The sequence below is a fragment of the Mycteria americana genome, chromosome 12 (genome assembly GCF_035582795.1).
Source record: "Mycteria americana isolate JAX WOST 10 ecotype Jacksonville Zoo and Gardens chromosome 12, USCA_MyAme_1.0, whole genome shotgun sequence".
NCBI lineage: Eukaryota > Metazoa > Chordata > Aves > Ciconiiformes > Ciconiidae > Mycteria > Mycteria americana.
Window position 1 is genome coordinate 12,497,313 of NC_134376.1, and position 16,796 is coordinate 12,514,108.

Here is a 16,796-nt window from a genome sequence, read left to right on the forward strand (position 1 = left end):
AAAAAAAAAAAACAAAAAAACAAAAAAAAACCCCACACACGCAACCCTGGGGAGAAAATGGACTATATGACAGGTTCACATGTGAGCCAGAGAGTCTTCAGAGAACTCGCACCAGTTATGATACACACTGTCCCATCTAATTTCTCTTCCTGAGTCTCAGGGAAGATACAGTATAATGTGCACAGTGTCCCCCTGAGCACTGCAGAAGCTAAAAGGAATTTTATCAGTAAAAATTAGAAACATCAGCATCAATTAACTTTAGAAATTTTAACAATTTCAGCATAGCACTGAGCAATGAAGATATTTTACAAAGGAGTCAAGAGCTTCTGCTTATGTTTAGCCTTAGGTGCCGTACTCCTATAGCCTTGGCTTCATTATAGCTATCTGTCTAAATAGGACAGGAGTGTCATCGTGATAATGAAGCTAGCTTCAGAACACAGCTTCCACAAGGAAACAGAGAAAAATGTCCTTACTCTGACATCTCCTAGGGATCCGTGGCAATACTGACAGGACAGGCAGTGCTATTGCTCAAAAAAGAAAAAATAGCCATCCACCATAGAACACCATCTAACAATAGACAGGAGACACAGGTGATCAGGCCATACGGGTATCTTTTATGAGACTGAGGAAGGAAGAATAAAAAGAGGGAGCATGGGACACATCTTCCAAGGAGGAGTAGAAGGGAGGTGACTACATTCCATCTCTGGTGGAAGGCATCAGGCAGGATCATATCACCATCACAAAGCACCTAGCTGGGCAGAAAAGAACTTGCAGGTCTGGGATCTATGCTCTGCTAGTAAGCTGGGCTTCACTTCAGCCTGTCAAAAGATGCTCAGTTCCATTTATTACCTATGATTTGTGCTCATGTCTTCATCTGAGGTAATGTCAATGTCACTGTTAGTAGAAGCCACAGCCTTCTTCAGACTCCAGTGCATGGCATAACCATAGCTTAAATATACAGTATTTCAGCTAGTCAGTAAAAGCAGTTTAGTCTTCACTGGATGAAGGTTGTCCATCATCCATGCAGGACAGCAAAAGGTTATGTTTGGTTTTTTGTTTTTTTTTTTTAAAAAAAAAGGCATATTTGGTTTAAGTTGAGCTATCTGAAAAAAAAGCCCTCACAGAATTCTTGGACCTAGCTACTCTTTAAAGTACTCAAATAACTAGTTTAGTTTCCTAGGTAGCAGTTTTCATAAAAATAAAGATGAAGTTTACTAAAAATACAACAAAAACTTCTGGGGAGAATACTAGTTAAGCTGCCATCCCCCAGGTTTTATCATGTTGAGGAAAGCAATACAGTGGCCAACAGCAAGAACAGACTTGCCAAAAATCAACACACACATATACCCGAGATTAATTAAGATAAGTTTTTTATCCTCAGAGACAAATCCTACATTTGTTTGGTCAAAGAACTATGTCTCTAAACAGAACATACACATACAAACACACACATTCCCTAAAGAGATAGTATTAAGTACTGATTTTAATATGAAGTTACAGCAGTAACTGCATCTTGTAGCACTAACTTACATCACATGGATTATGAACGCCAAGTTGCAGCATAATCCATAATTAACTATCCATAATTACGGTTGTAAGATTCCTCATCTATCTGCAGAAAATTTGAACTAATAAGGTTGTTATGTATGACAATGGGAACCCTACTTCATATTAAATTAGCTAGATTTGTGAAGTTGTAGCTATGACATTGCTTTTCACTACATTAATTCAGAATTATTTAAAAGCTATACTGACCAAGCTTAAAAAAAAAAAAAAAAAAGTTATTTCCTACACTGTTTAGAGGCTACAGCCAGATCACATGGCCAGAGGTCTACTTCTCAATATACAACAATATCCTAAGAACTTTGAGGTATTTTGAGACAGCCACTTGGAAGACAATTGTTTCTGTGGCAAGTCAAGTAAAATAAGGAGAGCAAAGCTATGATCATGCCACTTCACAGCAATGCATATTAGTCTCAAGTAGTCAACATTCTTCCTCTGCACTGAGCTAGGATGAAAGTTTTCACAACTGTGTGATGAACTGTGTAAAGAAATTGATCCAGCTGAAAAAAGAAAAGGCATCTTTTTAAACCCAGATCAGTTTACCAACCCAGCTCAGTAACTAGTACAGCCACATGTGGCTGAAAGCACAAGGACAGCAATTGATTACTCCTACGCTGTGATTGAAAAGCTATCGGTCAAACTGCAGAAAAGCACACTGATGTTCTTTTGCAATAATTTTGCAAAGAAAATTAAATTCATATAGAAAAGCAGAGGGAGAAATTAACTGATTTGCAATACATGCCAGAGAACCTAGCTCCCTGGTGAGACATTTTCCACAAATATAGCACAAACCCAAGCTACTTGCACATACGTCAAATTTTGGTTTCTGATATCCCTTTGTATGAAAAAAAGTATTTCCAAGATCATTTATAGTTCTACAGACCATCATGCTATTCAGCTCAATAAAACATGGCGTTTTCATTTCTCTACACCTCTTTCACCTCCAGCTACATCAAAAGAAAAAAAACAACATTCAAACAATCCAAAGAGATCTGAAATAAAGTTGTCATTAAAAAGTTTGGGAGGGGCTTGCGGGTGGGGGCAGGGAGGTATGGAAGAAGAGATGTTGCTCTAAGCAAAACAGGTCAAAAAACTTCAACTCCAAAGCATATAACACGATATAGCATCCCAAAACAGAAGAGTTTAGATATTACAATATAACAAGTCCCATCATCTCAACTCCTAAGCGTTCATCAAGGATTACTCACAGCAGATTGTTCACATGAACATGATTTTTCAAATATGTTGTATATACAAAGAAGCATAAAGATTACAGACATGCATCTCTGGAATTCCTGGCTTATTGAGTTGTTTATCATATAATTTACTGCATTATGCCTAAAAGAGCCAAACAACCCTAAGGCAAAGTCTGTTTTTACTCAGTTCCACTCTCACAAGAAGTTGAAACTAAAAATTTTACCTATGTTCATCATTAACCTATATGAACATTAACCTATAGGCTGGCCACCAATCTTGACATAACAAAAGAGGTCAAAATAACTACTGAAAAAAGTATTACCTTCCTTGAAGGCTAAGTTTGTAAAAATCAAAGCTTGATTTTTCAGTTTTGAATTTACTCCCACTATTCACATTAGTGATAAGTCTATTCAAACAGAAAACATTTCCAAAATCCTATCAGTCAATCAATTATGTAGAAGTTTAATCTCTAAACTGTATTTAAACACCTAGTATTCAGAGATCTTGAAATTAAGACTTTATAAGCAACCCAAAAAAATCATAAAGTGGTCTGCTTTAAAGAACATTTTCAAGGCTATCTTGATAATAGTTCAAACTGAGAACATTGCTTCTAAATAATTGCCTTATAATAAACTACTCTGTTCAGCTTCTTTCAGGAAAAACTTTTGTGACAGATAGTATAACTTTCATTTGTTTAGCTTACTGTTTGCATGTTGTAGTTTGTGTTTTGCTTGAAGAACATGACTACAGCACAAAGGAAAAGGTTTCCTTGTTCTGACTGCTGCCCACAGGATCAGGTAGAACTTCTGGAGGAAGGAGGAAGATAGTTTTTTTTCTCCCCAGGAGGAAGAGAGGATGCTTAGCTAGGGAAAGCTTCTAGACCACAAACTAGAGAAAACTAGGTGTAGCAGGAAGCTAGCTGGCAGCCCAGAGCATACCTGCAAAAAAGCCCCAGAAGCAGCATACTTACTAGGGACCTTAAGATAACTATGTAAATTGCAGAAGCCCTGGATGCTACTTACAGGTGCTAAGCAGACCAAGTGCTGGAAATAGCGATCTGGTCTGCAAGGACATACCGAACAGGACAAAAGACTTGTTCATTTAAATATCCAACAGCTCTGACTTCTGACATGGAGGTAAATATTCTTTCTTTTTTAAAAAAATAATTAAATAAATTGAGTTGTCTTATTCTGGTTTGTTATTTTGCATTATAGTTAAAAAAAAAAAAAGCTTTAAAAATACAAGCCTTGGCCTGCTTACTATAAGGAAGAGGTGACACAGTCTCACCTCCAAGCTCTGACTGAGGTGAGGTGGCAGATGTTAGTTAGAATATGGCAAAGCTTCTAAGATCATGTAAAAGTAAGACATGGCAAGTCTTACACATTTTCATGATTTAATATATTACTCTTCTGAAACAAGAAGCTACAAGTTCTGAATAATGACAGAATGGATAAACTTTCTTTTTCCTTGTAAGCAGTCATTTTCAGTTCTTGCTAAAGAAAAAAAAAAAGAAAAAGAAAAAAAGCTGCTGTTCTCCCTACAATTTTTTTTTAATTTTCCCTTTTGTTACAGTTAGGCAGTGTTAACTCTTAAGCCAGAACAGACACAGCAGGCTTCCTCTAAAAACTTCGAAATGTCACTGTTAGAGAAATGTCACATTTGAAGTACACAACTTAATGTGAAAAGCGTAAATTTAACATATTATTGTGACAGTTTGAGAAGTTTCAGTTTGTACTTGTTGCAGATATGCATCTCTAGAAAGAACTGAAAGCATTTTGGTTAATGATTGAAAAAATAACCCCCTCAATTGGCATCTACTAGCTGGCATGTGTGTGTGCTGGTGTTACTGAAAAGAACCTTGTGATAAATCCTATCTTAAAATGAAATTATGCTGATCAATTCTGTCATTACCTTCACATTCAAATCAAGCTGTCACTGCAGGCCCATGTTCAATCTAAGAAATGTACATACAATTTACAATGTCTGCTAGAATATATGGAGTTACTGCCTCACATGCCTCACAAGAGAATCACCTAACTGCTGTCACTATAGGCATTTGGTTTCCAGACCAATGAAAGCTTAAAGCCATTGATCATGATTATTCCCCCATTTGTGTGGGCCATCTGAAGTTAAAATAATTACCTTTGCCAACTCCTATATAATAGGGTTTGAAAGGATGGAATTTCTCCTGAATTTAAACAAACAGACAGACTAAAGCACTAGCAGCTTTTTAATTTCAACTCCTTTCCCCTTATGTGACAGGTTATACTATCTCTAGAAGCTTCATAAGGTAAAATCTACAGATTAAACATGCAAAGAATCAAATCTCTGCATAAAGACTTCCAGATTTCTCAAGTCTTTCTTCAATTTGTTCAAGTAACTTGCATGAAGATCCAATTTAAAAGCAAAATAATGATCATAGCATCATCCCATGAACTACTAATCATATATGTTTATTATGCCTCGTTAAAAATGGGTTACCTGATAATGTTAATACAATAGCTATTTGGATTGATATTACAGTAGGGATAGTTTAGTTTTTCCAGACTGTTTAGTGTACTCAGTTTTAACTATCACCAATTTCTGACAGTGTCCTACAACATAAAGAACACCTGACCAGTTTTTCTTCAGTTCCACTACCCCCAAAGCTTACTCCAGAAATAATTTTCTAAATTATAAACATATTCTCAACACTGGCATGGACAAGGCCATTAAAGCAGTCCAGGTACTCTTCTAATTGTCATTTTACAGGTTAGCAGAAAGTAAACAATTCTTTTCAAAAGAAAAGGTATTTACTTTACAAATTCTGGCCTTTCTGCAGCATTAGTAGCACGAACCAGAAAGCCAATCAAAACTGAAGTGTTAAGAAAAATGCAGTTAGCCATTGATTCTGAGGCTAGAGACGTATATTCTAAGGCTAGTGTTATATTTCCATGTTTTAGCAGGTCTTTTAATACAACAACTACTTACTTGTTAAAAAAAGGTTCAATGAGTTTTGATCTAGCAGACACATGGTTTTTCGGAGGACTGAGGAATGAACCTGATGAATGAAGAAAAAATTCAGTGTGTAATAAGCAGCTACAGACAGCGCTAAGGAGAAGGTTTGAAAAAGACTATATAGATACCTAGGAAATTAGCCATGGAGATGAAGCACAGTCCAGTAATGTAAGCATCATATCCTGCTTCATGAAGTTGTTCAGAAGCTGTGTCATAACTTGGAAACCCTTCTGCACTTTCTGAGGAGAAAAAATAATTTGTAAACATGTTATCACAGAAGTTAAAAGCAGCCCTGTATGCTTACCCACACACTTATTTTGTTTGAGCATAACATCATTTGGGTAAGTTTATATGATTTTCAGAATTTCTGAAAATTCAGAAGTTCTGAAATCTCAGGAGTTCCGAAAAAAGCACAGGTTTGTTTTGTATTTTTAAATAATAATAGCCTCCTAGGATAGAAACTCCTTCCCATTAAAAAGCTACTAATCCACACACCTACTTAGCCAAAATGGAGTATTAATTCTAACACAATGACAGCAGGATTCCCCACACAGCTTGTTTTTTTCCTGACTGTCTTGCATTTAAGAGAACAGACACCCAGGCTAATTGAACACTCTACTATTGCCCTGTTTGCTAACCATCAAATTGACCTATGGTCAGCTTTTTCAAGGTATTTAAATGATGAAGATGGAACTAAGTGATTAAAGGATGTCTCTATTGACAACTTTATTGACAATCATGCTTGGTGTCTATGTGAAGACCTTGAGAAGTATCCCTTGAATCACTTCTGAAAGTGGGAACCTTAACACGCACTTCTTTGAAGAGAAGTGTTCGAAAGTGCCCAGGTCTCAGTAACAGAGAAATAAGTGCACATCACACTTTTTTATTTATCATTTAAATTTTTCCCACTCCCAACACCAAAGTCATTTCACCTCTGTAGCTAGCTTCTCAACCTCTAGAAAGCTGGTTCATTTTCCTCTGGAAGTTATACTGGGAATAGGACTGGAAGTCCAAAATTAACTGTTTAAAAAGCCAGAATCATGACCCTTACATTAAGGTACAGACTGAAAAGTGAACTCTATAATTCCATTTAATTTATTGCATTCAACCTAGCAAAAGAAACTAAAACAATGATGAAACATACCCAGGATTTAAAACAGTGATACAGAAATATTAGCATAACTTATACAATGGAAATACATAAGCATATATACTTGTCGTATTTGTGAAAAAAACTCAAATCCAAGTTTTATATATAAAACTAGAGTAGCAAAACATCAGGCCTTTTTTCAGATAAGCCCTTGTAATAGTTATTTAAAAAATAGTTGTCAGATTGAGACAACATCAAACTATACAAGCTGAGCGGAAAAGTTAATTTCTTAGTGCTTAACTTAATTTTCTTTTTAATAGACACATATCCAAAAGAAAACATAAACGAACAGTTAACAAAAGTATTCTAGTATTTTTAAACATGCTTTGCTTTGGATGTTCTCAACCACATTAATCATCTCTGATTAAATATTAACACTTCTGAGTCAGTTAACTGTTATGGTCATATTTTACTCAAGAAAAAAAAATTTGGTAAAATTATTATTTTATATTACATAAGCAAAAAATAGTACCTGACAGGTGCCAAATTATGTTACAACCCAAGAAGAAGCTACAGAGGATACACCACTAAAAGCTCTGCATGCAATTACTGTATACTCCATATGCATGGTATTACTTAGGTCTAGGCACCAACAGCTCCTGCTCATTGTCCAAGAAGGTTGTAGATTATCCATCTTATTATCTGTGCTGTTACTACAGCTTAAGTGCCTCTGCTCTGCACATTCAGTAATATTAAAAAAAAAAAAAAGTATCACTCATCTTGGTTTTGATTAAGCATTGAGACTTTCCCTTCCAACATACTCTACTGTTCAATATTGCTCTGCCTTTTCTAAATCAGCAGCTTAAGAAAAATTCCAGAACCTTGAGATAAGCTTGCCCTTTGACTAAATATCCTTTCATTCACCTCAAAGCAAATAAAGCTCTAAAGGAACTTTAATAATTTCTAGAACACACATAACTAGTCACTACTGTGTAAGTTATCTTGGTTTTGTTTGTCCAAGTGCCTACTAGAGCGCTCTGGCTTTGATCTGAAGGACAATAATAACCAAATGAAACAGTTTTAAAACAATTTCAAGTTATTCATCAAAGATCAAGCTAAAAACCAAAATTTCATAATTAGGTGATGAAACTGTTGTTCACTGAATACATCCATTCTTCTATTATCTGAAATAAAGTGGAAGGATTCCTACTGGTTTCCACTAATAGTTCTAAACACAATAACTGCACTATATATATATTGCCCATGTTTAAAGTCCCTTTCATCAAAACACTAAGTACTAATAGGGAAATTTACATTTCAGACCAAGAACAAAAATAATCAAAACACTTCTTTTCCTCTGAAAGAGGAAAACATTTCAGAAATAAGACCATTTTGATATATCCTTACCAACTTTAGGAGGGCTGAATGGAACCTCTTTTAAACGCTTTTCCAGTTCTGCAAGGGATGTATTATTAATGATCTCCTGCAAGAAAAGACACCATTAACTGCCAATGCGAAGCACATTTTCCCTGGAAACTGAAATCAAATAGGATAAAATAAGTATTTACTGCTGCCACCTTGTGTTCTCTAAGGATTTATACACAGCCTCATTTCAAACTAATACACCAGAAAAGCCTGTCAAGACAAGTTTTAAAAAGTTGACTTGCCTCACCTACAACAATATCTATGAGTCACAAGCATTTATTAATACTTTTCAGAATTCTTGATGATGAATTATGCCAAAGTAATATTTCTATTGGAATCTGGTTCCATGCATGGTACATGTGGCAGGTGAAAAGGCAGCACAAACAGCAAGGCAAAACATCCTAAATATGGTTGAAGGCGTTCAAAGTTAGTATTGAAGTGCGCTTGCTGACTGGACAGTCTTGAATAGTTTTATAAGTGTAAATACTGCTGATTCAAAATAATACAAAGACAGTGAAAGAAGCCTGACAATCAGAAAGCTGCTCCTACACTTCAGCTTAGCTGAGTTGCATTACCGAATCTATATATACGTATATAAAATGTCACAAAAAGATATATAGATTATTAATTTCTTCAAACCAAACTTTCTGAATAATCAAATATACTTTGTCAATCAGTACAACGCAAAAAACATGCAGAATCAATAGCAAGAGAGAACCAAAAATATTGCACAGTCTTTCTTAAAGTTGTCTGTAATTTTTGAGGACCAAATTTCCTTTGATTCTAAATCAAGACAGCTGTTTACAGTTATCATCAAGTCTGCGGTCTGAAAAGTTATCAAGAACTCGGTACAATGAACAAGCACAAATGATGCATTATATTGGCATCCCAAAGCACCATTTGATAACAATAGCCTAAACCCCAAGTATCTACTGTAAAAATTACAAATGCCAACATAACTGTACCAAACACAAAACTTGTGCAGGATTATTAGTTTTCAGAATACAAAAGCCTCTATTCTTACTACAGTAGTATGCCAGACAAACCTGAAAATATCTACTAAGTAAATTTTAATGAGATTTTCTGGTATGCAAGGCTCTAAAGTCAGAGAGGTATGCAGAAAGATAGATGCTGCTTCATCAGCATGTTTTTTAATTCATTTGTTCCAAAGGCACACAGGAAAGCAAGAGAGTATGATCACTAATCTCAATACTTCTTTGGAAGAATAAAACTCATGCTGCAAGAGGTTTTAAGAGAAACCCGTAGGGTTTTTTTCTCCTGCTGACTACCCACTGAACAGCAGGCCACAATAGAACCTAATGATGATGTTAAAGCACCTTTTTCTAGACAAATCTAAGTCAGCATTCACAATATTCTAAAGCTTTGAGTATACAAGCAGCTTCCAGGTCCTATTTGTTCATGAAAAACACTTTTTTCCTCCTGAGGAGATATGCAGTCTTATGCTAATTTAGAAGACAAAAAATCTGTAATCACATTTTAAGTAGCAAAAGCTGTACATAGTTTGGAATTCAAAGCTGCCAAGTTACCTTAAAACTGCAACAAACACAGGAGCCACTTGTACAAAAGTAAAATTTGTATTCTAAATGTTTTGTAAGTTTAGATAAGACGTTAAGAAAAATCATTCTTTTACAAAAAAGGAGCATCACAGAAAACATTGTTAGACATTTTTCTCTAAAAAAAAAAAAAATCATTTGTTTCAGTACACACTTAATGCAAACTTGTATCTTCAAATTAGTTTATAATATTATATTAATTTACCTTAAAAGGTTGTGTACTTGCCATCAGTTTAGTATCCAATAGCCTAGAAACAAAGTAAGAGCTAAATAAGTTGAAATGGAAGAACATCCATTTTGCCAAATCCTCAAAAATGTTTTGGTGTATTAGCTGGGAAACAGTAGTTTCACCCTACTGAAAAATTACTCTCAGATCTTAGAGCAGCCAAAACACTCCTTGGCTTTGTTCAGCATGAAAAAGGACAGCAACTAAGCAATACCAAGAGATGCAAACAAGTAGCAAATAAATCTTATTCCAAATGTAGTGCAAATTCAAAACACCAAACATCATGTCAAAAACAAGGCGGTAGCAAAGCAGTATCTTTTGCCAAGAAGTAGAACAATAGCACTGCTTTTCGGAAAAAGGGATGCTACATAATACTTTAAAAACTGTATTTATCTAACTTGTTCACATTTTTACTTCCAGTAACAGCTAGGTTACAGGGCTACAAACAATATCAGCTTGCTAAAACAATACTAAAACAGTTGAAAGTTTGAACTAAGAACTTACCGGGGAAAGACACATGATGTTACTTCCTTGAACTCGCTTAGGTCCTAATTTAACATAAAACCAGAAGATAAAATCCAAATAAGTTAACTGTTTATCAGTCTCATGATGATAGATAGCAATAGCTACAATTATCTAATCAGCTTCTAAAATTGATATACAGTGACTGAATTCTCATCTCATAAGAGATGTATTTGCCAGCATTACCATAAATACCACCTGCACTTACATAGAACTACAGACTAATTATTTCTAATTTGTCTGTGATTCGTAAGAGAAATGTTCTATCACCTCCAATACCCTATCCTATTATGTAACCTAGACTACCTCTAATTCCAGCTGTGTTAACAGTTTTACTTAAATGTTCCCAGCATGTAATATAAGCAGTCACTCCAGGTGGACAGTTGCCTGCCTACAGGTTTAGATCTTCCAAGTTTCAAAAGTACAGGAACAACTGACAACTGCTTACGTTCCAGCACCATCCAAACAGGTCCCAGTCTTCTTTCTCCCATCTCATAATCAAGTCTTTCCCATAACACCCACAAGCCCTTGAGGACTGCAAGTAATATAACTATATGTGGGCCATCCTTCCAATGAGACCTTTGATTCCTTCAGACAATCACAGAATCACAGAATCATATAGGTTGGAAAAGACCTTTAAGATCATCGAGTCCAACCATAAACCTAACACTGCCAAAACCACCACTACACCATGTCTCTAAGCACCTCATCCAAACGTCCTTTAAATACCTCCAGGGATGGTGACTCAACCACTTCCCTGGGCAGCCTGTCCCAATGCTTGATAACCCTCTCGGTGAAGAAAAATTTCCTAATATCCAGTCTAAACCTCCCCTGGCGCAACTTGAGGCCATTTCCTCTTGTCCTATCACTTGTTACCTGGGAGAAGAGACTGACCCCCACCTCTCTACAACCTCCTTTCAGGTAGTTGAAGAGAGCAATAAGGTCTCCCCTCAGCCTCCTTTTCTCCAGGCTAAACAGTCCCAGCTCCCTCAGCCGCTCCTCATCAGACTTCTGCTCCAGACCCTTCACCAGCTTCGTTGCCCTTCTCTGGACACGCTCCAGTACCTCAATATCCCTCTTGTAGTGGGGGGCCCAAAACTGAACACAGTATTCGAGGTGCGGCCTCACCAGTGCCGAGTACAGGGGCACAATCACTTCCCTAGTCCTAGGACAATGTCCTCAGTGCCAATGCATTGCTTAGTTTAACTTAGTTGTTAGACTATTGCAGTCATGAACTGTTAGACTGCCCTACTGCAGTTATGAAAGTATGCTCCCTCCAATTACTCAGACATTCCACCTCTTCACCCCAATGAAGATCATCCTGCTACAAGATTTCTTATTATTCTATTAACTGCACTATATTATATGAAAACATGTATTCCCACTTTGTAGACTACAGGGGGAAAAATGCCACACAATAATGCTGAAGCTCCAAACCACTATCTTAACAAGTCAGTTAAATTTACCTGCCATTATCCAAGCAGTTTCTGAAGGACTAACAGATATGAGCAGAAACCAACCACAATTCAAGTCCAACATTTAATTTGAACATTTTAAAAATCTAAGGGAGAAGAGTTCAATCCAACTAAGCTTTCTACATGAAGATTTAAGAAAATAAGGCAGTAGCCCAGAAGTAACAAGTGTTAATTTTGAATACTTTTCTGTTGGTCTTAACAGACTGTCATATGCTTCCATTCACAAGAAAGTTTGGAGATAAGACTAAAGACAAATACGTTAGGGCATTTATTTCATCATCTGAACACTCAGAAGATTACTTACATCAGGTAGGGGACAATAGAACTGGTGTATGGTATGCATAACATCCAGTAGCATATTGTGCCCAATAACAAGCTTGCCCTGTGAAGAGAACATTAAATGTTAGTTACACTTCCAGTCACGGCCACGGTAAGGGCAATTTGTGAAAAGCACCTATCCCAGACACTAGCTGAGGGCAGCTGGGAACAAATACAAATCAAACCTCCCCATTTGCTCTCTGCCTGCCACACAGACTCCTCCATTCTCTCAGAGCAGCCACTCCTTTTTCCTCTGTGCTCAACCACTTATCGCAGCCTTTCAGCAGCAGCTTGAAATGTTGAGAAGATGCACTAGAACAGCTACTTACAACTTAGTTTCCAAATGTAATCTATTTAAGATTGAAGTCAAGTGATTTCTCAGTCCACTACCTTTTAATTTACAACTTATACAACAACTCACAATATACTATTTATGGTTGTAATATACAATAGTTATTAGGGGCATGATCTGGCTTCTCACAGTGCAGAACATTTCATGCCAAATGTTGTACAAGCAAGTTCCTTCTTGAAAAAGCACAAGAAATTTTTTAAATGTTAATTTTGATTCATTTGACATGACAACCTTTTCTGCTTCCCTGCATCCTCCATTTGCTAGAGAAAACAACACGCAGACATATTTTCTTTCTACGCAGCAGGCTGTAACAACTAAATGAAAATAATAGGGCTGAAGGGGACGGATGTAAAACTATAGCCTATTTTAACTATGTAAGTAGAAGAGAACCAGATGACCATCTCTGATTAAGCCTTTCACTGCCAGGAAAAAAAAATACCAACAATCTTTTCAGGACAGAGGAAAAAAAAAGCCCTCAAAGCTTAGTTACTTAAGAGAATCTTGTTAAGAGCCCTAAGAAATTGGTATTGTTGACTCTTACAGATAATGAAGTTGTTCATGTCATTAGTTTAAGAGCTTACTTAACCTACCATACTCAACCATTGTAAAACATGAAGCAACATCAACTTCAAAAAAAAAAAAAAAAAGAGAAAAAAGCCACTTTAACTTGTATTTCATCTTGTCTTCCAAAATGTAACAGCAAAAGAATTCTTTCTTTGAATTAATTAAATTTTTTTCTTACAACCAAAGGTACACTAAAAAAATCACATTAACTTACAGAATTAGCAATGGCATGAACAACTCTGGAAAATCCTACTGCATCATTCAATTCTTCCTGTGAACAAAGATTCTGACATTAGTGAAACATAAATACAAATATTGTCAAAACTGTACCTGCAAACTGGCAGACGCACCAGTTTGGCTCAAACTGTTTCTCAGACATAACCAAGAACAGACCACAGAGGAAATGTCAATATTTGGAAGATACTTGAGGTCAAAGCAGGATGCTGCTGACAGAATTCCAGTTTTATATGTAGCTCTAGTTCACTGTAAAGTAGGACAAATCACAAGGTATTGTGGTGGGTTGACCCTGGCCAGAAGTCAAACACCCACTCTGCCTTTTGCTTACTCCCCTTTCCTAGGGGATAGGGATGATGAAAAAATAAAGAAAGAAAAAAAAGAGAGAGAAAAGAAATTCAAAAGGAAGGCAAAAAGGCTCATGGATCATTATAATGACAAGTTTAGTAAGAAAAGTAAAAGCTGCTTGCACACGCAAAGCAAAAAGAGGAATTCATTCACCACTTTCCATCAGCAAGCAGATGTCCAGCCACTTTCTGGGAAGCAGGGCCTCAGCTTGCTTAAAGGTTGCTTGGGAAGATAAACACCATAACCACAAACAGCCCCTCCCAATCTCTTGCCCACCCACCCCAGCCTACTTGCTTTTGGGGGAGGGTCGAATAGAGAGAGAAAGCCTTGACACTGTGCAAGCACTGTTCAGCAGTAGCCGAAACTCTTGTATGGTACCAACACTGTTTTAGCCACAAATGCAAAGCACAGCAACATATGGGCTGCTATGAAGAAAGTTAACTTCATCCCAACCAGACCAATACAGCTGGAGTCAGTTCATTGTCAATACAATACCTTCAATAGTGCTCAACATCTATTAGACTGCAAACAGCTGAAGAAGATACTGAAATTAAGCTAGGTATATTCAGCCATATTTTTTACATACATTGTTATTAGATGCAACAGGTTGAATCCTGATTGTTATTGATATTAAATAAGATTGTATTTTTATGCTAACATTGAGATTGGGGAACAAACATTCTTCACTATTTATATAAACAAAAATGCAAAATATTATATAACTGCAATATTATACAAATACGATATTATATAATGTGAGTTACACATTTTAAACTGACTCAGATTGGTTTGGGAGGATCTGACTACAGCATCTATTTTAGTTTCACTCAAAGAATTTTTTGTAACAGATTTTTCTTTTTCAGGTCTAGGGAAGTCATTTCCGCCTTGCATTACTTGTCTTTGTTCAACCAGAAGTGAAATTCAATAAAAACATTCACTGTTATTCTAGTTCAGCTCTGAATGCCACTAGTCAGAGTGAGTAATACACCTATAAAGACTGCTTCAGAAAAAGCTACCATAGTAGTAAATTGTCCCTAACCTGCCTTTTAGAAAAAGAGATGTCACATTAGTTGAGGTCTCTGTTAGATATCTCTTTCCCTCTTAAGAAGCATTCTGCATTCAAGTACTGTTTGCTCCACCCAAGCTGACTTTATCTTGACACATGTAAGCACAAATCACAAGAGCGTGATCAAGAATTCCCACAAATCAAGTCTCATGACTTCTTTACACTTGTGTCAGACTCATTAAGCAAAAAATATCAAGTCCCATAAACAGTGCTGAGAGTGCCTGAATATACCAGACATGACCTTCCAGTCAACTTGTTACTACAGTAGTCGTGTGCAGCATGTTTCTATCAAGGTAAGTCGGATTTCATATTAATTGTACACGACATTTTAACTCAGACAACTAAGAGCAAGCAAGTTTTGTAGGAGTACTACTCCAAGGACAGACTGTGAATCCAAATAACGTGAAAACTTGCTCGAGAACTTCTGCAAGACTTTTCGCAATTACTATTGTTACACAGCACTAATAAATACAATCAACTGATGTTTCGTATTACTAGACCATGCTTCTCCGATAGAGCAGGTTCATACAAGGAAGAATTCACTGCTCCAGAATATTGGTTCAGTATTCTACAATTACTCGTTCTTTAAAATTTTGTAGAGTGTCTTGCAACTCTTCTTGCTCTATTGCAAAGCCTAAATTATCTGGCAGAATTTGTATGATCAATTTCAGACAACAGCTACAGTCAAACAAAAGGGAAATATTACCAAATGCTATTACACAATTTTGCATAGCTGATTGAAGTCATAGATTCTCCCCCTCCCTCTTTCATGTAAACTAATGAAATGGAACTTATTTACCTGTTCTTTTGCTTGTTTCTGCTGTTCTCTTCTTTTTCGTTCTTCTTCATTTACCTTACTAATAACAATATATCTCTCCTTCTAAAAGAAAAAAATTTATAGTTTGAGGAATGACTCCGAGAAGTTCCTATTTAAGACCACTGCAAGTTTCTGTACATTTACATTGTAAAGAAAATTAAGTCATACCTCAGCAGCAGTTACCTGGCAACATGACTGTTTCTATTGTAAGCATCACTTTACCACCTACTCCCAAAAGCCTACTTTAAAAAGCTGTATTAGATCCATCCACCACACCCAACTTTTACTAAATCCACTTTTTACTTCTAAGGTTATCAGTGTTTCCTTGTAAATAGTGGATTTCAAATATCCCTTGAAGCAGGGATTTGTGCTGGGAAGTGAGGATACAGCATGTGATGCCACTATTTTTCCTCTAAGATCAAGATCTACTTTTCACCAATATTGAACGTCAGACCCACTACATCTTAGGATGCTTTAGTATCCTTTTAAAAAAAAATAATAATATTAAGCCACACAAATACATGCTTACACTTCATATGTTGGTCAGATTTAATGTTTAGAAACTAGTTCATTGTATTACATTTAAAAGGTTTTGCATTTTGCATAATAGAGCTCTAGCTAGATGTAAAAGTTAGGAGGGTTGGTAAAATTCAGAAATACAATTTCCTTTAAACAGAACAAATGTTACAGGCAGTAGCATGCCTAGTTACCTTATCTGACTCCAGAGTTTCAACATGGATACCTTTTGGATACCTACATCAAAAAAATGAAAAGTAAATGTAAGTAGTTATTTATTTTGCATTTAGCATATTGAAACCACAACAGTGATTCAGTAATTTCATGTTTCATTATTACTATAAGTCTTAAGTGCAAAAGAACTATTAAAAGTTCCTTTTTAATTTAAAATAATGGAAACTTTGAAGCAATAGGCTAGTTAAATTGGACTCCTTACATTACCTAACAGCAACTAGCACTAAAATGTATTTTCTTATGCAGTTTCCCATCCTATTGCTGTGGAACCTATAACT

The 16,796-nt window shown here is 36.1% G+C and overlaps 1 protein-coding gene across 5 annotated transcripts in view; it reads right to left on the minus strand.

Annotated features, from left to right (window-relative positions):
- The window catches only part of PARN (poly(A)-specific ribonuclease), a 64,432-nt gene that overhangs the window by 39,776 nt on the left and 7,860 nt on the right, over window positions 1-16,796 (minus strand). For all 5 annotated transcript variants that reach the window (XM_075514805.1, XM_075514804.1, XM_075514807.1 and 2 more), the window contains 9 exons: window positions 16,479-16,521; window positions 15,751-15,831; window positions 13,518-13,574; window positions 12,374-12,451; window positions 10,577-10,620; window positions 10,052-10,094; window positions 8,255-8,330; window positions 5,886-5,996; window positions 5,731-5,800 (listed from right to left, as the gene is read on the minus strand). In XM_075514805.1, coding sequence (XP_075370920.1) covers window positions 5,731-5,800; window positions 5,886-5,996; window positions 8,255-8,330; window positions 10,052-10,094; window positions 10,577-10,620; window positions 12,374-12,451; window positions 13,518-13,574; window positions 15,751-15,831; window positions 16,479-16,521 — 603 coding nt within the window. The remainder of the gene's footprint in view (window positions 1-5,730; window positions 5,801-5,885; window positions 5,997-8,254; window positions 8,331-10,051; window positions 10,095-10,576; window positions 10,621-12,373; window positions 12,452-13,517; window positions 13,575-15,750; window positions 15,832-16,478; window positions 16,522-16,796) is intronic.